This window comes from Brachycentrus maculatus, unplaced genomic scaffold (genome assembly GCF_059751285.1).
Source record: "Brachycentrus maculatus isolate JH-2025_06_01 unplaced genomic scaffold, ASM5975128v1 h1tg000258l, whole genome shotgun sequence".
Classification (NCBI taxonomy): domain Eukaryota; kingdom Metazoa; phylum Arthropoda; class Insecta; order Trichoptera; family Brachycentridae; genus Brachycentrus; species Brachycentrus maculatus.
In genome coordinates, this window is record NW_028281009.1 from 285404 (window position 1) to 309533 (window position 24130).

Genomic DNA, 24130 nt, shown 5'->3' on the forward strand with positions numbered 1-24130 from the left:
GAGCTGACCACATTTACTCAACACATTTTTCTTAATTTTTTAAACGTCATTGCATAATTTATTTGTCTACCTTCTTAGTATAGTGGTAAGTGCATTTAGCTACGGTACTGGAGGACCTTGATTCGATTTTTAAGAGCATCAAAATAAACAAAGGTGAATTTTACCCTCGTATTTATCTAAAATCACCCTGGGTATGTACAAAAAGCGTAGGACTAGTCATAGACACGATGCAGTGCCCTGTGCACTATTTTATGCGACTAAGGGTTAAAAAATGAAGAATATATCATTTTATCATGTTATTTTACATATTTTACCAATTCAAATAAAATGGATGTAAAACAATGAATAGATGAGAATAAATTACATATTGATTGATAAATACATATGAAGAATATAATAAACTACAATAATAATAAATTCTCAATTTTATGAATTTTTTAAGAAGATCAGAATTCAAAATTTTCTGACGTCATGCCATGACTTTCAAAACGAAGGAATCCTCCTTAACGATAAGTCGATTCCTTTGCTTTTAAAGAAAATTATTTCTCTCGTATATGAGCTGTCTCAAAAGGTGAAAGCTTTTTTATCGCCGCCACGTATATAGTTTAAAAGAGCTTTCCAGCTTTTTGTATTAAAAAAAATATGACAAATCCGTTTTGCTCTCAAATTCTATGCGTTGAAACCACACCGAAATTTAGAGATTAAGGAAACCTTCTCGGTAAAATGTTTACCGCCAATCATTCCGGATCTTCTGCCACAAGCACTTTGAATGAAGCAGATTTGTCTCAATTTACCATATATGTCTTAATATTTTAGGTGTGTGCAAAATTCTTTTTACAAATGTCGAATTTTATCACTTGAGTGTTTTTTATCAGTATTTTTATTGATAAAAATTTGATACATTTCGTTTTCGTTTAAGTTTCTGCCAATAAAAATAAATCACCTTTTTCAACCATAAATGCCACTGAAGAAACATTACACGAAGAAAAACAGTTGATCTTTTGAATTCACGTGTACAGTTTTCTGTAATTTGAGTGATGTGGTTTTTAGGAGTAAAATGCTGTAAAACAGTGATTGCTGAAACCTGTCAATAATAGGTCGTAAGCCCTATAAACAATTTTCATAATCCCAACTTAATAGACCTTTTAGTCTACATGTATGTTAGGATGTTAGTAAAAATCATGATATTTTATTTATGTATCTTTTTTACTCATTACTATTATTATCAACCCCAAAATTATTATTTTCACACATATTGATCCCTTTTTCTCGATCACAGAGTAACATGAGTAATTTACAGTACCGTGTGTAGAAAAGTTTCCGTTTAAATAGAAACACTAATTTCTTAAAACAACTAATTTCTCCTTCATTTCTGGGCCACCGACCACTGTGGCAATTATCTCCAATGCTAGAACAACCAATATTTAGTATTCTGTGTTAAAGTCTAGGGCGATTCAACCTCTTAAGTTATTCATGGGTTCAAAGGGATGAATTTTGAACCGCTTTTAAAGTTAAACTTCTATCCTTAACTATTCATTTTGACTTCAAGATGTTATTTGAAAACAAAACACATCATATTGTACTTATTAACAGTTGATATTTATCAATCTAATCCATTGTATAAAAAAGGAATACTATGTAAATTACTTTATTTTAACACTTTTTTATACATCATGCCTATATCGAATAAAAATCGTCACATAATATGGTAGAAATCAGTAACTATCCAAATATTATTCTTTGAAATGCACGGGTTTTTTTAAATTATATCATGTATTTGGAAACTATTTTTTTTATTTAAGTATCCTTTTTTATACCAACTTGTACACTACGTAACATAATAATTATGGCAGAATAGTGAGTGTTCTATAGTGTATAAAGTGATCACTGTAACATGCCAATGATAGATCGTATTTTTTTTAAATACCTATAAACCTCCTTATTTCCATATCGATAGGTTTCATCACGTATGTTGACATATAAATTAGAATCAAGAGTTCTTTAGTAGATTGACAGTCTGGCAAATATAATAATATGACAATCGTAAATACGGAAGTTAAAAAAAAGTGAAATTCTTTATTTTATTTCTTCCCGAAATACTTTTCTCATGACCCTTGATTCGCAAATACTTTTGAAGGATTACTGAAACTAATCAATTGTAAAATCACAAAATAAAAACCGAAAATTTATCAAATTATCGTCCGAACAAAAAGCTCGGTCTTAAATTCCTCCGTACTTTAATTACACTCCGAATCATTTGTAATGAGAAAAAGTTAAATCCCAATGCGACTCAGTTTTGTTTCCGCAACTAGTTAGTTGGAAGGACGTGCCTTCGGCTACAAACTAATGAGAAAATCACAGTGATATGGCAATTATTTAGGGGAATCCGATGGAATAAACGTGAACATGGAGAGAGTGACCGAACACAAAAACGTTAAATTAATAATTCTCGTACCAATCGTTTTTCGTTTTCAAATAAAATTGAATTTGTATTATTTTTTGACATCTCAACATAGATTATGAAGAACATTTTGAGTGTATCCAAATACTTGTTCACAAAATCTGGATTATTTCCAATTAACTTCCATATTCTTCTTCATCTTTGATGAGATGTCAAAAAATAATATGATTATGAAGAATATGGAAGTCTGGGTATTTACGGGGCTTAAGACTTGCATAGGCTGGTTTTAGTGATTACTTTACAAGCGTGTAACGTTCACTAATTATATCTATGATTGACACACACACTGCTCAAATTCTTGAAAGTTCTTTATATATGATCCAATTTCAAAACATTGTACATGAATCATTAGAGTTTTCGCTAGAGCAATCTATTTGTGAGATGAAGAAGCTTTTTATATTGAACAGAAACATTTATATTAGTATTTGAGGTCTGAATCCTGGATTATAATCACAAACACAAGAAACGCCAGAACACATCATTTACATTTTTATTATTTAAGCTTATAATTTGACCAGTTAAACTTGTAAAATACTTTGATTGGAGAAAATCCAGATTTGTGAACAAGTATTTGGACACACTCGAAATGTTGTAAATTATATTATTTGTTCACAAAAGTTTAATATGTATTTGAATGTGATAAACTGATAACTTTGTATGTGTAAATAGGAAGTACGTTATATCTGTTTCCTGTGAGTAAAATTATAATAACACGACATGGAAATTCAATTAAGATTTCGCGTTGATTCTAGACAATCAATACTTGCTATTATATGTACTCTGACAAATCTCGACAGCTGAATTAATTCTGATAAACGAGACAAATAATATTATTGTTGAAAACGCTTAATGGCAGGCATCAAAATACTCCTGCAATGTTCTCATCAGCTCGTAATAAAAGCGGCGGATGCACTTATGTCGGAATGAATTGCTTTATAATAAGGTAAGAAATTATAGTAACTTTGAGTAGGTATAGGCTATGAAACTGAGTTGAAGCCTGAGTAGGGTCATGATAAGCGGTGTTGCATAAGCCGTAGCTAGATTTCAGAGTCACTTGGACGTTAAGTAATAAAAAAAAACGCAAAATACAAACATTTGTGACTTTACTCCTTAAAAACGTATCGGCCGCGTTTCTTTGCTTTCCTAAGCATTCCATTTGACCACGCATTTGGGTGAATCTAACATCTAATTCATTCTAATTCATTTTCTTACCCTTGTATGCACCCAATGATGCATAGGGCACTGCATCATACTGGTGCGGTGTTATCTTGATACAATAGAAAAATGTAAAAAAATACAATATTAAATTAAAACGTTTCTCCAAATCTATGTTTGCTTTAAAAAGTAGTTACTGAATATGTTTGAATTCCCTATTTTTTTTTTATAAAAATATATGTATTATTTTCCACCGGTAGGTAATGATTAGAAAAAAAATTAATACGAAATCGGTTTCTAAAACTATGTATATACGAAAGAAATCTTCCATGCACTCGTTGAACCAAATTAAGTCTAAAACGGGCTCTTTACTCGAGGTAACGCCCAGAAATACACTTGTCTGTTAGTGATGGAGTATCATCTCAAATGGATTTTTTTAATGTCAAACAATTTTTGTTTTACTGGCTTTAGGAATCAACCTGAAATTCATTTTCCTATGAGGTCATTCAATTAACTTGGTATAACGCAGACGTGTTGTGGTACTCGACAATGACTACCAAATTAACATGATCAAACATTCATCAGATGTGTACACTTGGCTTGGCTATAGTTTAGAGTGCGGTATATTAGGTGCAGCTCCCGGAAACTGGAGAGAAATCCAATAGCACACACTCCATGTACTGATCTGCGAATATGTTCGCCACACTGAACTCTCATATAATACTCGATACAATGGGATGGATTTAGGGCTAGGATGCACTTACTACATCTTATTATCGGTACAAATTTTGGATTTTTAAAACTCAATCTTTATTAAAAAAAATCGAAGTGAAACTTTTTGCAATATGCTAGTGATATTTTCCCTTTTACCGAACTGAACCAAAAATTAAGCATTTTGGCCATCTCAACAAAGATGAAGAAGAATATGGAGGTCTTATATTAACAGAGCTTATAAGCTGTCACAGGTTGGTTAAACAAAATAAATGTAAAAAAAACTTCAAAGTGTAAAAACCTAGATCCGTGAACAAATATTTGGATACACCAAAATGTTAAAGAAAATATAAGCGTTTCTCTATAATCCGAAATGTGAGGTTAAATTTATTATTACTACTGTATATAACATGACGAATTTTTATTTTCTTTCAAGATATTTGATGCAGTTTATTCAATATACCATATTTACAACATTTTCGTATTTTTTAAATCCAGCGTGGATTTGTGGAACATATTTGAACTTGTATATATTTTGAAAAGTTAATATTTACAAATTCGTGTTTATTTAGTACGAGTAAATATAAATTGGACTCGTATGTTGTATTCAACATCATTGTCAAACATTTGTTTGATAATTATGTTGAACGTATCAAAATACGTTTCATAATAGATTTTATGAAATTGTAGTATTTACCAAGAAATATATTCATTTAAAAACGATACACATAAATATAAAGTGATTTCCAAAGTTATTAATTCATTTTACTATTAATTGCTTAACTTTTTTTACTTAAAAATTTACCGTCCCGATATTTATTTAATTAAAATTTCTTTCAATAAATATCGGTGTCAAATTTGGTCACAAATCTCTAAATACTTTCACAGTATTTTACTAGCAGTCTAGGGTATCATCATAAATTAATATAAATAAAATAAATAACATGTGTCGGGTTGTGGTCACGTGGTTGGTGTCGCGGACTCTTGAGTCAAAGATTCTCGGTTTCTAGGTTCACAGAAACAGTATGAAATTAAAGTATTGTAGTAAATAATAAAAACACAAACATTTCTCTTTACAAAAAAAAACAATATTGTAAGTCCCTCTCCTAGCACAAGAGCTTAGTCTCTTTATTGGAGATTAACAGCATAACTAGTATTAAGATACTCGTATGTTAAAAGTAGAAATATCTTTGAAATGAATTAAACTTTTATATATTTTTAACTGTACTCAGTTAATTAAATATTAAAATATAAGAATATATCACTTATATTTATTCCAACCCCGTCTTTTATATGCTCAATTGCTCTAACCCAGTCAATGTAATAGAATATTTTTTTCGTATTTGGAATTAACTTTGTCGAATGATATCTTAATTATTTAAAAAATTGAACACTTGTATTATACCACTTATTGTGTTTTATTTCATTACGCACGACTAGTTTCGAAAACATCTGTAGTTTTTTAAACTAGTCGTGCGTAATGAAATAAAACTCAATTAGTGGTATAATACAAGTGTTTAATTTTTAAAAGTAATAAGAATGTGCAACACGCGATAGATAGAAAAGCGTACGGTTAACCCTTGTATTATTTTTCCACATTCGTGTGCGGCGTCCCTAACTGCGATTGCAATACTGCAAAATGTGTTCGCTACACCTGAACGAACCAGCGCCGAATATTATCACAACTGCGAAATCACAAATTGTGTGTATGTAAATTATATTTGTCCATCGCGTATGATTTTAGTGTTGGATTTCATCAGCGTTTCCTCATTTATTAGGTGTAAACGGTATCGATTCAGTGTGGCAAGTTATGCAAATGCTATTCGAACGCGAAATAAACGCGCAGGTAGTTCATCAATTTAACTGAGTATTTCACTTATTTATTTCTTTACAAAAATGTTAATAAAATTAGTATATAACCACTCAATATCCCTAGATTCTTTTTTTGTTATTCAATATTCAATAAAACTATTTCTAAAAGTACATAATGGTATAAACGGGACTGCATCAAATTGATGCAATGTTAAGGCAGGATAATTGATAGCCAGCAACTCCATTTTCTAAGAAATGAACATGCTAAAAAAATTGGACGTTAATGAAATATGATGTGGTTATCTAATTTGTCTGCCTCTGTAGTATAATGGCAAGCATGTTTAAATATAGTACTGGAGGTCCCGGGATCGATTCCTAGGGGAGGTGAAAAAAACGTGATTTAATAGTTGAATATTTTTTTTTAATATAACCCTTGACTGGTCCCTGAAGCGCAGGAATGATCACCTTACCTTCATGTAAATAATAATCAAGATAACACTGCATCTATACGAGTCAGTGCCCTATGCACCATTGGGTGTGGATAAGGTTAAGAATAATAATTTTATGTACATTTAAAAAAACTAATTTCTACAATTATAAATTTAATTTCACTATCACGAAAATATGTACAACAGTTTCAATAACATTTTTATATTTGAAGCATTAACATTGTGATTTTTCCATTTTATAATTAAAATGTAACATTGTTTTAAACCCAGGTAACATTTTACGTAATTGAATTTTTCGCTTGAAACACCGTTTGTGTATTATTATTATTATTATTTTTAAATAAATATAATCTGCATTTACTCTACCGGTTTCGAGACGTATCCGATTCTTCGTCAGGACAATCACTACAACATCATACAAACAATACTACACGTCACTACCATAGCGCTATGCACACTCTTATAACTACATAAAATGTTCAAACACATGAGATTTCGGTCGACCCGAGGACCAACATGCACTAATGTTTGCGGAACAACACGCACTAATGGCCGAGGTCTGGCATGCACTAGATCTAACATTTTTGTTAAAAAAAATATAAATGTCTATTCAATTAGGTTTAGATAGAAATAAATAAAAAATGGAATATTTTCAAATGTACAGCACAGCAGGCCCCCTACAAATTGTTCTGATTTATCTTTTATAGATTTTCAAAGTAACAAAACCTTTTAAAAAAATCATCTGTTATTCAAGATATCGTGCTCTTGAAAATCTACATTTCAAACAGAGGCAAAAAGATTCACTCCTAACGCGCGTACTGTGTTTCACACCCACATATTTTTTTTATATATATTTTAAATTCCCACTAGGCATGGTTTATAAAATTTCGTCTGCTTGTAAGCTTATATGTAGGCAATTTGAAACCTCCCACAGATACATTATACGAAATCCTACAAGTAGGTACGTTCCCGTTACGTAGGTACTTTCATATATCTCCGCAGAGACATTCATGAAAGTTTCAGGTAGGTATTTCTGGGAATGGAAGTCAACTACCTCGCCCCGCTACCCCGAGCTGCGGATTTGCTAAAAGCAAACGAATAATTTGAAAGCAATCTTACGTAAGCTGTAGGTACTTAGTAAGTAGCCTCCCTGAAAATAAAAGTTTGAAGGGGTAGGAGCTCTCCCGACAAGGCTAGTGTGTACTGTGGAACTAAAAGCGGGCTTAGGCGTGTGGCTGTATTCTCAAGTCAACATTTCGTAATCTTTTTCCAAGTTAAATTATTTTCTTCAAGATTTAAAAAAAAACTACTCAGTTTCATAGGGAAAAAAAACATTTATTAAAACACAAGAGAGTGGAGGATATACGTACCTAACAGACAAAACCTAAAAGATTCACAAGACTGCCAATAAAGACCAAGAGAGAGAGCACAAAAAGCAACAAATATGCCCAGCAATACGTACATCCTTTTCTTGGATTCCAATTTTCATTATTATATGTTCTTTTTAAATACTTCACTGACATAAAATTTTAACATGGTATATTTTGCTTTGTTACCTTGTATAATTAAATAGAAATATTTTTTTAAAGATAAAGCATCGCATGAGCTTATGTTAATCATAAATAGTGGAAGAAGATCCTTCATATGGTCAACACAAAGCAATATAACTAATTTAAAATGATGATTTTAGCCATTTTAGTATAGTTTTATCATTACCCATTGTCTTATTGTTTGTTTCTTTTCTAAATAACGTTTTCAAACATCACAATTATCAAGTTCAAGATGTAATTTAAATAATAAAATTGATTAAGATGATCAGAGGAGGTAGAGTCTTCTTTTTTCTCGGCTCCTGAATTTATATCTTAAATCCTTTTCTAGTATTTTTTTCATTCATTTTGAATCTTCCGCATATATTAAACATAAATAATAGTTATTTTATTTATTTTTTCGCCATTAACTTTGTGGTAAGACATGTTACAATGATTAAAGAAAACACTTCGTTTTTTACCACTTGAATAAATTTCAAGTGGTAAAAAACGAAGTGTTTTCTTTAATCATTATAAATAATAGTTTTTAAATATTTTAAAGAAAACATAATAAACATCATTTTCGCATTCATTTTCTCATAAAAGAGACTAAAAAATATAACAAACTATAGAATTAACATTCATTGATTAAAGAGTGGAATAAATAATCAAGTTTCATCGCAAAATCCAAACGAACACTATAAATATTCATTTGTGTACTAAATTCAGCGTCATTTTATTAACGTTTCTCTTTTTTCAAAATCAACAACTATATTGAGAGAAGCGATTAGAGAATAAGCCCCCGGATTTTGATACATATTAAAGCGAAAACTTATCGTTGAATTCCAATGAGAGGATACCACAGAACATGAAATGAGACCAAATTTGTGGTCACGTGGTTCAGTTTCCGAAATTGGAAAACTGTAATATCCCGAATTGAACATACCAACGTACATAAATGTATACATACGTTTTCATTGGTATATTTGAAATTTTTGTGTATTTCATAACTTTACTCACTTAATCGGTATAATACTATTATATGCTATAGTATGCTATTTTTCCTAACTACAAAAACCAAGAAAGCAAAAAAAATATGTAATAATTGTTCAAGCGAACACAATTTGTTTGAGTCCACTAAGTTGTATTTTATTGTTAAAAACACATAAACGTTTAAATTGTGACAATGGTTTCGCCTAGTTATGGCATTTTCAACGAATTCCATAACTAGGCGAAACAGTAGTCACAATATTAATTTTAATTTGTTTTTTACCAATAAAATACAACTTAGTCGACTCAAAAATCTGTGTTTAATTTAACAATTAATACATAAATTAAAATACAGTAACACATTTTTTTTTCGAAAAAATCCATATTTTATAACTCAAAGCCCAACAACATGAAGATACATACCATAAATAAGTATTAGGTTGAAGTTTTGTACTGACATTTGGTGGAACTGCATTTTACATAATACAATATAAAAACAACTTTATATTTTTTCAAACTGCATACCTATAGTTTTTTTAATATAAATTAGAAGTTAGGAAAAAAATAGGGTTCCGGTTGCTTTTAGCTTATACCGTCTTAAGTAGAATATTATTATAAAAATTCGTGTATACATGACCTAGGTGAAGTTACTCGAGAAAAAATAACCTACAGCCCTAGAATAGACTCCGACAGTCTACATACAAAGGCAAAAAGTTAGGAATGAAGCCAGGAAGAAGAAAATAGCAGTACATAATGTCTTCATTCTAACCTCGTAATTCAATTTGAAGCCCAAAAATGTCCCTCCCCCCCCTGAATACACGAATCTGGAGCGCAGAACTAATCACATAACATTCGTGTAATTTGAAATCAATACAACACCACGTTTATCTGATGCAGTGCCATATGCACCATCTGGGTGAATATGGCGTTATATAAATGTCACTATACTTAGATTTATAATCTATCTAGGTGCAAATCAATTAAATGTCTGTGCGTCATTTGTGGCAGACCCATTCATTGAATGTGATGTTTTTATTAAAAACCTTGCATTTCATGTTTAGTGTTTTGTAGGACACGCTGGATTATTAAGATTCTGCAATACATATAAATATATTGCAGAATATTTAGTAAGTTAATATCAAAGAAGAAGAAATAAGCCAAGAGAAAACCTGACATTGCAATATTTTAAATTTATGCACACGGTAAAGTGACGTGTTGCAAACTTTTCCAACGAGTTTAATAATTTTAGCTTCAGTCAAAGTTCCGCAAAGTTTCCGTAGAATTCCAGGATATTTGTTGAATTCTTAAAGTTGTTATTTACAATTCCTGGCAAGTTGGTTCATATTACCTTTCTCGTGTTCTCGGAATGAAATTAGGCTCTTATTAGGCATCCAGTGCACTATTACAAAAGAACGTGTTGTATGCTATTTTTCCTAGCTACAAAAACCAAGAAAGTAAAAAAATATGTAATAATTGTTCAAGCTAACACAATTTTTTTGAGTCTACTAAGTTGTATTTTATTGTTAAAAAACACATTAAAAAAAATTATATTGTACCAACTGTTTCGCCTAGTTATGGCATTTTCAACAAATGCCATAACTAGGCGAAACAGTTGGTACAATATAATTTTTTTAATGTGTTTTTTAACAATAAAATACAACTTAGCGAACTCAAAAAATGTGTGTTTGATTTAACAATTAATACATAAATTAAAATGGAGTTCTACAAATTAAACGCCAAATCAATAAATAAAGCAAAAGAAAGCAAGAAATCTGAAGTGTAATCAAGTCAGTTCGAAGTCTTTGCTGTTAAACAAAAAACTCTTCGAGTTTATTGTCTCCTGAAGTGGCGTTGCTGTTTGATATCGACACGCTTGCATTCTGTAATCCTGCTTTGAAAAACGAATCAAGTTTTGTTAGCACTTTTAAGATTTGCTGTTTTTTTTTACAATCATCTCTCTAAAATTACAAAAATGTGTATAATGTAGTTGAACTTCGCTATCTGTCTGTCAAATAATCAATAATTTGACTGGATTTTCTTCGTTATATCCGAAGTTCGTTAAATAGAGGTCCAATCGGGAAAATTCTTGGAAACTCAAAAGACGGAAGTGGTATATGAAATTCATTAGTGGAGACTGCGTTAAAAAATATACTGTCCAAACTGCCAGAAATCTAATAATTATAATCAGAGAATATCGCCGTGGATTTACCTACAAGTAATTATTTATCAGAATTTGCGAATTACATAATAGAAACAAACCACTCATTTGACTCACATACTCTTAAATTATTATACCATCAGTTCAAACAAAAGTCAAGTCATGAACAATTTAAAAAATTTAGAAATACATAAAAAAAAATCTGACAAAGCGTTAATTAATAATATGCATGTCCAAAAGTCGCCATTATTATCTATGTTTCCTTTTACAAAAAGTCCCATTCTTTAACTTATGTATATCACTACCAACCTCTTTATATGTGTGAATATTTTTTGCTCGTAAGTGTTAATCGATGAAAACAACTGTAGTTCTCGAAACTAGTCCTGTGTAATGAAGTTAAACTGAATAAGCCGTTTTATAAAAGTGTTTTTTTTAATTATCAAATAGATGTCCGTTATATCGAAGTTTTACTGTATACCGATCATAAAGTCTTTGCCGGGTTCATTGCTAGAAGGTGAGACCATTTCAACTCAACTCCCGTGATATGATACTTAGGGGAGACTTCAACCATACCAATCGTTAGGGGCGTCGGACTCGCTATACCCGTGACTGCGGCTATGGTGACGGATAATGATATTGACAGCTTACGAGAACATCCTTAATGACACACCGACATTACATCTTCACATACTAGAGTGCCATTATCACACCACTCACTCCCGACTCGACACATCTCCTAATTACACATCTCACAAACTATCGCGTGTAGAGAATTTATTATATTAAGATTTTTATAGTTTATTTAGAATATTTTTAGTTTTTATAGTTCCATTACTATATTTGAGGGTTAAGATTTTATCCATTCATTTACAAGTCGTCGATTGATTCGGCAGTCACTTTTTTTTTTTTTTTTTTTTTTTTTATTGGAAGGAAGAACAACAGTTACAATATATGATACATACAGAATACAAAAAATAAAATCATGAGTACCAATTATAGTTCTTCACAGCTATACATAAGAGAAGTCTATATAAAGGAAGAGACATGAGACAAGGATGGGATAAAGAGAAAAGGAGATGGCAGTGATAGGAAAGGAAGAAAAGGAAAGGACAGGGAATAGAATTACTTTTTTAGGTTTATAAGATTTCGAACAATTTAGCTTTAAATTTTTAAAGATTTTATAGTAATAATAATAATAATAACTCTTCATCCCAGCTTGACTAAGTGGTGGGTGCAATACTTAGTTAGCCATATCGCTCACTCCTTTCAAGAACGTCATAAATCAAAAAACTCGGTTTTTCAGTAGCACGTTTTTAAAGTTTAAAAATATAATACAATGTATCAAAAATAAATATCAAGCCACTTATTGAACTTTTTACTGTGCAACAGATCTTTTTAGGTAAAACCTGAAGGTTTTTTCTCCATTTGAAAAATATTAAGTATATTTAAAAAAATAATTAAACACTACCTTTTCTTCAAAATGCAAAAACAACACTTTTTGCCCTGTAGCGGGTAAATGTTAAGTTAAAAATATGCCTCTTTTGCTGGGATGTAGTAGTTTTAGGATGTAGTAGTTTGCCCTGTAGCGGGTAAATGTTAAGTTAAAAATATGCCTCTTTTGCTGGGATGTATTAGTACATTTTCTGGGCATTCCGAAAACATGCACAACTGAAAATTGACGATTTTTGATTTATGACGTTCTTGAAAGGAGTGAGCGATATATGTTTTACAACATTTTTTTATACAATGAAATAAAAAAATTATAAACAAATAAGAGAGTGAAAGAAAAAAAAACAAATGGTAATAATAATAAATTTGGAGAGATGTAGATGTAATATCTGTACATTTTCAATTTAAACTTCACTTGCACACATCACTACTCTTAAAACCTATTGTGATACCTAATGTATCAAAACACGTGGCACAATAGATTTTAAGAAATAATGGTATTTACATTTTTTTTTAACAAAAACTTAAAAGTGTTTGTAGAGAAGCGTATCTGTATTTCTATATACTAAAATATATTTATAAAACGGATTACTTAAGTGGAAAAAGTTGTTTATTTCAGATTTTTTTGTGGAAAATTAAATCATTCTTACGTCATTAAACAAAATTGTTTTGATTTGAAGTATTTGTATTCATTTTAGCCTGTATGAAAATATTGACTTAAATAAGTAGAAAGCTGTAGAGTATTTAAAAAAGATGTGTAAATTTGTGTATTTATAGAGAAAAAAAATTCAATCGGTTTTTGCAAAAGTGGAACAAAAAACATCAATTTTGATATTAAATGTTGTAAATAATTAAATCATTCATACCATATATCAATAAAGGGAATTATTTTGCTCTAAAGTACTCGTATTAATTTGAACTAATATGAAAATAATATCAACTTAAGATCCTTGTATAGTTTGGTAATATAAACACGGGTAGGTACTTAAGTATTTAATTTGGGTATAATATTATTTTAATCGTCTGTTCCAAGTCCTCATTTCACAGTCTAAACATTTAAATGTGAGGTATTTAAGCGATATTATGTAAGTGATATCAGCTTATTAATAACGTGAAATCTCATGTTAATACTTAAACGGGTCTAAGCAACTGACGGCCCGCGAGCCGAATTTCGTTCAGCATTTCTTTTGAATTTTCAATTATATTTATTTCAAAACAAAAAAAATCACATTATAACAAACTTTGATTTACAATAATGTACCATCAATGGGTTTATCCCTGCCGAGGTCGTATTTTACTATACTAACTTATAAAATGATATATAAAAAGAAAATTGATTTATTGATTCGGCAGACACTTTTTGGTAGTACCTATCCATTTTTAAATGAATTTTTTTTTTGTTAAAATCCTTTATTTCTTACTTTATTTTTTAACGTTTTTTGATCCATATGGCGTTTGAAAATTATACGGAATACTTCGAAACAAAGTTTTTGACGGAAAAATCCGTTATTTTTGTACACCTTAGAGTGTAAATACATTAAAATCTACTTTTTCTAGCCAATTGTATAATTTTTTTGTTGCATTTAGCATTGTTCTGAAGCTCTTTAATATTTATGTCATAAGTGTCATATTTATGTCCATTACCATTTACGTCAAGCTTGAAAAGTGTTGAATTTTATGTGTAGGGAAAATTCAGTCGAAAAAGATTTCTCTACCCTGAACTACCATATAATGCTTTCATAGAGTAACATAAATATTAAAATACCCAAGTCAATATTCTGATCAATTTGGGTAATAAGTTACGATTTTCAATTTGTATCTGAACTGAAATTATTCCTATTAAAGGAATTATATAAACATATACAAATTATATAAATCTATTTTTAAAGACATTGATTTTAAATATATTATACGAGTAGTAAATTATACCTAACACGTTGTCTAGCTTTTAGTGTAAGCTTTAACTTTAGATGAAGAAAAACAAAAAATTTAATTTAAAATTTGGGATGAGAAAACTTACCCCACCAACAGAAGGGTGAAAGTTGTGCTCGGAGAGAGGCTTCGTGGCATCAGACCTCATGATGTCCATGGCGTATGGGTACAGGAGATCTCCGAAGAAGTCTGTAGATTCTCGAGGAAGTTGCGTTGGCATGTTATCTATTGAACACACTAGCACACCTGGACCCTTGAAACTATAACAAAAATAATTCAATATCAAAAAAAGGATAATCGATAAAAAAATATACATGTCTTAATAAACAACATTTTTCTTACGTGGCTTATGTATGACCTACAATTTATCACTTCAAACAGTCATGATTTATGGCGCTTCAAATATATAGAAGTTATAAATAAAAAACAAACAGTTCTATCCGAACTTTCAATTGCATATAGAATAGTAAATGTTACACAATTTTTAAAGTAATCACGTTTACCAGACATTGGTTAGTTGTAAGCTTTGTAAATATAGAGACTTTAATATTCACGTCATAAGAAAACTAACGTCGGATCCGATATTTAAAAAATATCTTTACATATCTTGGTAACAATCGTTCGGGAGTTAAAACCGACATTTTTTCTACAATTACTCATATTACAACAATCTCAAAACAAGCAACCATAGAAATAAAACAAAATAACTATGACAACTCGTTTCTTGAATAACGTATTTTTACTCGTACATTGTCAGTTATCGATTTTTTTTTCAGTTTTCAGTTTTTTTTATATTTATAACCCTCAAAGCATCTAGAGCAGTGATTCCCAAAGTGGTCTATATCGACCCCCAGGGGTCTATGACAACTTGCAAGGGGTCTATGTTTTAATTTGAATTTAAAATATTAATGTTTAAAACCTAACATGTGTGGTTCAAAGTGAGTAACACTACATATACCGGCTGTCAAAAATACATTTGAAGTTAATGAATTTGATAAAAATCAATATCAGGTAAGGCAAGGGGTCTACGAGATAAAAGAGTTTGGGAACCTCTGATCTAGAGTTTTCTTCTTGTCTGCCAGTAGGATGTTAAGAGTAGGAAAGATAAACATGAAAAATACATCAATTGAATATTAATAATGCTCGAATTCATTGTTCAATTTAAAAATAACATAAAAGATTTAAATATGATTTTTATAACAGGAATTGGTACGTTTACGAGTATAATATAAGTCAATTACACTACTTACATACAATGTGTACTCCAATTATCATTCTTAATCCTGTTTTCTTCTTATAACTTTTTTTAAATTCCGTACATGTATTATATGAAAAAATGTAAAAGAAAATTCAAAGTATTATTAAAATTCAAAATTCAAACGAGAGCTTTTGACGAGGAAAAAATAATTACAAATCTCAACTTTACTAAGTAAGTTGTGTAATCCTTATTTCACAAAATGTATGTTGGAAATAAATATTAATCTTGAGACGAGTTTTTTAAGTATGGACTTATGCCTTATTGTAAAGTTCAAGTTTGATGTGTTTTTACATAGATTGAAAATTGTTTTATCTTGTCTTATATTTTGCTTCCTGTTTCAATTTTTTTTACAATTTTTTAACGGCCTACATAAACTTCCTCGAGTTCAAAGGTTATTATTTTTATTAAATTCTTGGTTTATCATTAAATATGAATATATTACTGAGTTGGAATTATTTAAGTATGGGTATTTACAAGGCATACGATATGGCATTGGCTTTAGTAATCTCTTTAAGAACTTTTGTGTCGTTCACCAATTAAACTATTCTGCTATGTTTTTTTTTTGACAGGGATATTTCAAACTTTCACACACAAATTTTAATATTTCTGTTAAAATTTAGAAATCATTTTTTTTTTAAAAGAAATATTTGTCTTTTTGTCATTTACAAAAAAGATTTTTTTTCATACGATTTTTGTAAGCCTAAGCGGCTCATTATTAAAAACAGGTATCAAATTGTGGTAGAGTGGGTTCGAACCAAGAAACTCAAACCAAGAAAAGAGTCCGTGGCACTAACCACAGGACCGCAAACTAACAATGAATTATCTTCAATATTATACAACGCCTGATTTTAATGTCGTAAATGTTACACAGTACATAAAGTCATTATATAAACCAGTTTGAGACAGGTCACAAGCCACCACTGTAAATGTTTAATCTCCCATATTCCCATCTCAATAACTTCTTCGTCTAAGTTGAGCTTTTTATAAAAATCTTGATAACTACGCACTGCGGAGTTAATTCCAGTATTTGAAACATAATGTTTTTTCACAATCATTTTTTTTTTAAATCATAAGTATAATTTAATGATGATGTATGATAAATATGACGTTTTATAATTTACATGTTAACTGTACAAATACTCTCATTATTATATTTTTATCGCTTTTCCTAAAACTAACAAACGTTGAATAATAACTTTAAAAATTATCATTGTGTTTTTTGAATAATTATAAAGATAATGGCACTCTAATTATATGAACGACCACTTAAATAAAGTTTAAACTGTATTTAATGGTAAATATGGCGTGACTTTCACGTACTAAAAATAAATAACTTTATCGTTATCATGTCTTGCCATAATTATATTTTAAACCATGAAATATCATCAATTCACGGAATTGTTGTTGGTAAATTAAATTGTAACCCTATATGCACACGATCGTTTATTTAACTAAACGCACTGAGGACTCAAAGGTAGAAAGAAAGCAAGATCATAAGACGGATGCTCAAGATTCTCGGGATTAGGAATAGAATCTTTATCATGGGATACAAATCACATAAGTGATGAAGCTAAGTACGTATCTTTATGGTATATTGTCAAAATGAATTTAACAATATAGATGTCTTAACTTGAGGGAAAACTTCTCTCATAACTTCCGCCACAATCCCAGAGCGGGTATATAAACTCTTTGTTTCCGTTCGGACCCATCGAAGAAAACCTACTTTTTTTAAATTATCGGTATTTAATCAAACATGCAAAGTAAATAAGGCTGCAGTTATATCCGTATGCCTCTGAAACTCGGTATGGAGAAACAAACACATGAGAAAATAAAGTAAAATGAAAATATACAAGACATATGTTCGACCAATAGCCAATTATGGGATTGAGGCAAGAGCAGATACTTCTAGAACAAAATCTCGACTTCGAACCTCCAAAATGAAGACTTTCTGAACCATAACCGGAAACACATTGCGAGACCGAGTAAGAAATACTGACATCCGGAGCATGTATAAGACGGAGGATATCGTGAGGTGGGGATGACAATGAAGGCGATACTGGAATGATTATGTAAACAGAATGTCAGATGACAGACTTCCATGTATCGCCCTTTAAGGGCAGACCTCCCAAAAAGATGGAAAAGCCCCCCAAGGCAGACCTCCAAAAAGATGGAAAGACAGCTGGAAGTCAACATCCCAAGAGCTACAAGCGGAGGCACAAACAGATCCTTAGGATCTAGAAAAAGAAGCAAAAAAAGAATATGCAAAGTTTTTCGTGATCAAATATAAAATTAGTTAGCCACCAGAACAGACCACCACACCAGCCTTATCACATCTCACAAATCTACCTAAAATGCAGTCTCTCTCATCTAACATCTAACAATAGAGCAGGGTATAGATATAACATCCATCTTTTTTTATATGTAAATCTGAGCATTTCAGCGCATACAACCTAAAATTTGGCTGGCTAAATGTTATGTTCAAATCCCTGGGATGCTCAGACCTCCATCTTCCTTTATATAAGAAAGATAGATGTTTTATATTAAGTTGAGACACCTAATTATGTTTCTTATAATTAAATATGGCAATCAATAAATAGGCAAAACAGAGGGTCGATGAGGCAGAAGACAGGTCTCCTGGCTCCGGAATATACGAGATTGGACGGGGATCAGGAACGTCGAGGCACTGTTTAGAGCTGCCAGAGACAAGAACAATTATTTTCAAATGATAGTCGACGTCAGGGGAACCCGACATGACACGAACAGAAGAAGAAGAATAAATACTTCATCACTTTGTATACTTGGGTAATGTTTACCATACTGACCGTTATTGAAAATCCATATTGCATTCATATTTGAAACTTATGTGTATGCAATGGTCTTGAATTCTTTTCACATGTAAGTATTAACTCAATAGGTTTAGAAGTATGAGTAGTTGAAAATTGTGAAGTATGTATATATATATATATATATTTATATATATATATATATATATATATATATATATATATATATATATATATATATGTATATATATATTGTATATATATATATATATATATATATATATATATATACATATATATATATATATATTTATATATATGTATATATATATATATATATATATATATATATATATATATATATATATATATATATATATATATATCCTTTTCATAGCCGCAAATAAATTACGCCGCAGTGCTCAACAGGCCGAGTATTTTTTTGAAAAAAAAAAGTTGTCTAAAGATTTTTTTTTTTTGTTTTTATTGAATTATAATTTACTTACCAAATATTATATCCCACATCGATTGTTAGAGTTTTATTCTTGAAGTTAAACCAGTTTCAAATTTTCAGGGTTGTCACACTAAGTCGCACACGCAAGTTTTTATTAAATTTAATATTAACACACAACTATTATTTATCAATGGAATATTTTAAAATAATAAGAAAAACACAAAAAAATTGAGCAAAATAAAAACCCCTGGCGTTCAAAACAATCGATTAAAATAATCAATATTTCAAGTGGTTTGAGTGGTAGCCCTAATGACATCTGTCAACTGTCAGCTGAAAGTGATACCGATAAATCACTTAAAAGTATTTAAAAACTTTATAAAATATTTTGTGACAACTTCAACTGATGGCAATGTATGTTCCGTTTTTGACAGATTGTCAATATGAGTTAAAACTGCGGAGTAATACGTCATCAAAAGTACTGACGAGATATCTCGTCTCTGGCCATACGGGCACTCCGCCATTTGCCGAGATATCTCGTCTCTGGCAACCATCGGGATATATATATATATATATATACCGTAAAGTGGGTATACATTGCACCAAAATATTGCATTTTTTCAAAAAATTGTGTATTCAGAGCAGGTTTTTTACTTTTTCTGAGGTTTCAACTATTGCAATGTAATAACACATATACCTGTAACATGTCTGATACATTTTTAAATTTTTATCTATTTTGCCTGTATTTTTTTTTAATATTTATATTTTGGTGCAAAGTATCCCGGGGTAAAGTACAACTTTGCACCATGATATTTTCTCTACACTTTTCGTACTAGAATCCAAATTGATGCAAAGTAAAGGCTATCCTACAAGTTTCGTTGCACCTTATGAAGGGTTTTGGCTCACAGTTCGCTAAATGCAGATTATAATATTGTATAATTATGGAAAAATAAGACACTTGATAGAAATTAAAAAAATATATATTGAAAAATCTAACAAAAATGATCTTTTTTTCCAATACTGAAGGTTTAAAATTATATAAAATAAAATGTGGATATTAAAACATATCGTACTACATAGGTAATAGGAATTAAAATTAAATTAAGTCTAAATATGGTCAAGTTCCGGGACGGTAAAGAAACCCCTTTTGGATTGCATTTTCGGTTCTTTTATGGAACCCACAACATCCTTCCAAGAATATTGAAGCAAGTCATCCTTCATCGGCCACTTCCACGATTTGAGACTCTCCTGCATGGATTTAACAGCTCTGTCTTTCTTTATTGTCAAAATCTGTCCCGGAAATTTTTCTCCTTCATAATGAAATACAACATTTTCTCCCACCTTCTTTTTTACTGGTCCTAATGAAACGGAAGAACAAATACGATAACTGGTTTCAGTCATCGTTTTTGTTCTTCTCCCTCTTCCTCAAAGCTTCCGTGTGAACTATTATCAGTTAATGCTAAATATGCTGGAAGTTTCGATGCGGAAGATGGGATCATTGATGTAGTTGGTTCAGGTAGCATTTGTGTCTCGTCAACGTTCATTTCGACATTTGGATCGTGAGCAATGCTCTTACCTGGTTCTATCGGTATCGTTTTCCTGCGTTTTAAGACTGAATTCTTTGGGTTGAATCTGTTTTCTTCCAAAAACTGTTGAAAACTCTGGCGCACGTCATCGTCATACACTTTTAATGGCAACCGATTAAGCAACTGACTAGTTTTAGTAACAGTCAAGGTTTTATGTCTTTGCAAAAATGATCTTATCCATTCAGAGCCTGGTACGTTGCTCTTTAATATTCGTATTCTTCTGCCAAATCTATCCAAATAGGCTAAAAGAATGTAGCGAATGTTAAAAACACTCACTGGGAAACCGTACTCATTCATGTCTACTATGCAGTTTACGAAGGATTGCTCTTCGCCCTTGTCACATATCGGAGGTTTTCCCAAAGGTTTTGTGTGCTGACCTTTGAGCTTATAGTTAATCGTCTTTCTGGGGATTTCTTCAGCCTTTCTTTGACTGATTGTACTATTTCGAATGGCCTCCAAACACTGCTCCACTCTCTTTGGTGTAAAATCGCAGTATCGTCTGGCATAAGGCCGCTGTTTGTGTGTTCTTGACATTTTTGAAAAAAATATACCATCAGGAATTAAGTAAGTACACAAAACCTATAGATATTTAGCAAAAATGTCAAGTTGTATAAGCCGTTCTAAGACTTTTCATCAAATTAATTAACTATGGCCTTTTGTGGATACTTTGCACCTGGTGCAATGTTACCCCAAATGTGGTCAATACAAGTCAGTTCTTAAAAAAATATTATTTTTACATAAACTAGATAACGTAACTAAAAAATACAGCATTTGAGAAAAGCAGGGCTTACCTACCTACGATTTAGAGACCACTCACTTGTTGTAACTTGTTTCAGTATACTGATTACACTGGATTTTTTCGGACACAATTTTCATACAGAAAACTTTCTTTACATTCGGACAGGAAAAACGCATTGAAGCAATAGCGACCGACTGTTACTTCTGTAAACCAAAAAGTAGATTGAAGTGCCATCTATCAGAAACAAAAGAAAGTAGAATGAAAAATGATATGTATCAGAGATGACCAGCTCCACAATTTCTTTACAGAAGGTGGTGCAAAGTATCACCCATGGTGCAAAGTATACCCACTTTACGGTATATATATATATATATATATATATATATATATATATATATATATATATATATATATATATATATATATATATATATATATATATATATATATATATATACATATATAATAAATATATATGTGTAATTAAAAAAAAATAGTTTCCAAGTTCATAAAATAATATTTTTTTTAAACCCGTGCATTTAAAGAAGAATTTTTGGATAACTACTGATTTCTACCATATTATGTGACAATTTTAATTCGATATAGGCATGATGTATTAAAATTATGTGTAAACATAAGGCTTATTATATTTATTTATATTTATAAATCATTCGTTAATTGAATGGAATAATTCAGTGACTGATATAAATCCAAATAAAAATTTGAAAATGAATTTCTTCAACTCACTCTCAGCAAAGTTCCAAAATTTGCAGTGCGGTCGGCACTATTACAACCAGACTCGCGAACAACTTGTCAAGAATTCAAGCAGACAGCTATTTAAATGCGACATCTCACTACTTCCGGTTGGAAATTGTGGGGTAAGTGAAACTGCCCGGCCCGCCCTACCCACTCTGACAAATTGCCCGAAAGTTTTGCCCCAACTTCCGCGCTCCCGGTACCGAGATAACCGCCCGGCCGGGTAACTTTGCCCTCCCGATAAAACCCGACTTTTTACCGTGCCTTTTGATATATCACTTTTATTTCAGACCCCACGATATAATATATCAAACGTAGCGACTCGCTAAATCAACCCCCCCGCCCCTGAAGATGAAGAAATACCTTGTTTCCGCTGACTTGAAGCGGAAAACGATTAAACACTGATTTTAAGTATTTTCGTACGACCGATTTTAGGGAGATGAGTTAATACCTGAAAGGAATACGGCATTTTTAAATAGTTACCAAGTACCCATGACATGTGTGAAATTAATGCATATTTTATTCATATTATTCATAGAAGTATATTTTTCCGGCTACGCACGTGATTAAATAAAATAAAAATTAAAAAAAAACATTAATTTTTTTTTTTTTGTAATTCATTATTGATAGCAACCAATTTTTTTTTACTATGAGATGACTTGTCTTCGTCGGAGTACAAATAGAAACATTATCTGTAAATTATCCGTTAGTAATTATGTCTTTTATTTTCAGAACAAAGCATTGATGGGTTATACAGTTTTTTTTTACTCTACAATATCAAACAATTTTCCTGAAGTCTATTTATTCATTCAAACCCAACACATTTGCGTTTCTATGATGCAGTGATATCTTGATAATTAAAACACGAAGGAAAGGTGATCAGCCTTCCGCTTCAGCCACCAGTTCAGGGTAATATTGAATACATTTTAGAGTGGAAAAAATTACTTTTATTCTTTTAACCCCCCCCCCCCCTGGGTATCGAACCCGGGACCCTCAGTACAGTAGCCGAACATGCTAACTATTACACTACGAAGGTAGACAAAGCTATAATAGGTAAAAAACATAGTAAGAAAATATAATATTTCTCAAGAAAAGTGGAATGAAATACTTATTCCGTGAATGAATATGAAAACTTTCAAGAGATGCAAATATATTTCATAATAAAACAACCCTAAGTCTCGATGGCTGCAAAGTGGAAAGTTCTTAATGCATAGTCATTAATTCAACACTAATATAAAATATACGCTAAGTTTAAGAAGGTAGTCTAAGTTTGAAGTCCTTTTCAAAAACACCTTCTTAATTTATAATTACAAAATGTTATCTGAATATTCATTCGTTTCATTTTACGAATGCTTTAATAATTATTTTAAATTTATGTTTTATCTTTTACCTACAAACTGCACTTTATCGGTATTGATGTATTTAGAAGAACCATTTTTTTAATCCACCTACTACAAGTAGTATATGGTTTATTTTACTTAGGTAATTATATAATAATGACAATAAAACTATTGTTAAAAAAAATATTCATATGTTTACCATAAAACATATCCTTTGGAAGGGAATTTTTAGTTAAAAATACATTCAAAAGCAAATATATATATATATAACAATTTGAGCGATCAACAACATTTTAATTTAATATTATAAAAGAAAAACTTTTTTTGCATTAAAATTTTATTTAACCAGTGACCGGGTTTCATCGTTGTCCACATTATCACACTGATTATATCAGAAACAACGACACTCGGTCAATGGTCACATAAAATATGTATATGTAGAAAAAACTATAAAGCTGTTATTTTATTATATAAAATGCAGTTTCACAAAGATGTGTAAGTACAAAACAAAAATCTAACTTTTTAATTGTAAGAAAAAGTTTGTAAATCAATAAATTTCAACCCACAAGGGCTA

General features: G+C 30.7%; 1 protein-coding gene across 1 annotated transcript in view; it reads right to left on the minus strand.

The window, feature by feature from the left end:
- Positions 1-24130, minus strand: part of LKRSDH (lysine ketoglutarate reductase/saccharopine dehydrogenase) — a 166411-nt gene that overhangs the window by 62639 nt on the left and 79642 nt on the right. Inside the window, exon 11 of the mRNA XM_088265775.1 lies at positions 14732-14903. Coding sequence (XP_088121901.1) covers positions 14732-14903 — 172 coding nt within the window. The remainder of the gene's footprint in view (positions 1-14731; positions 14904-24130) is intronic.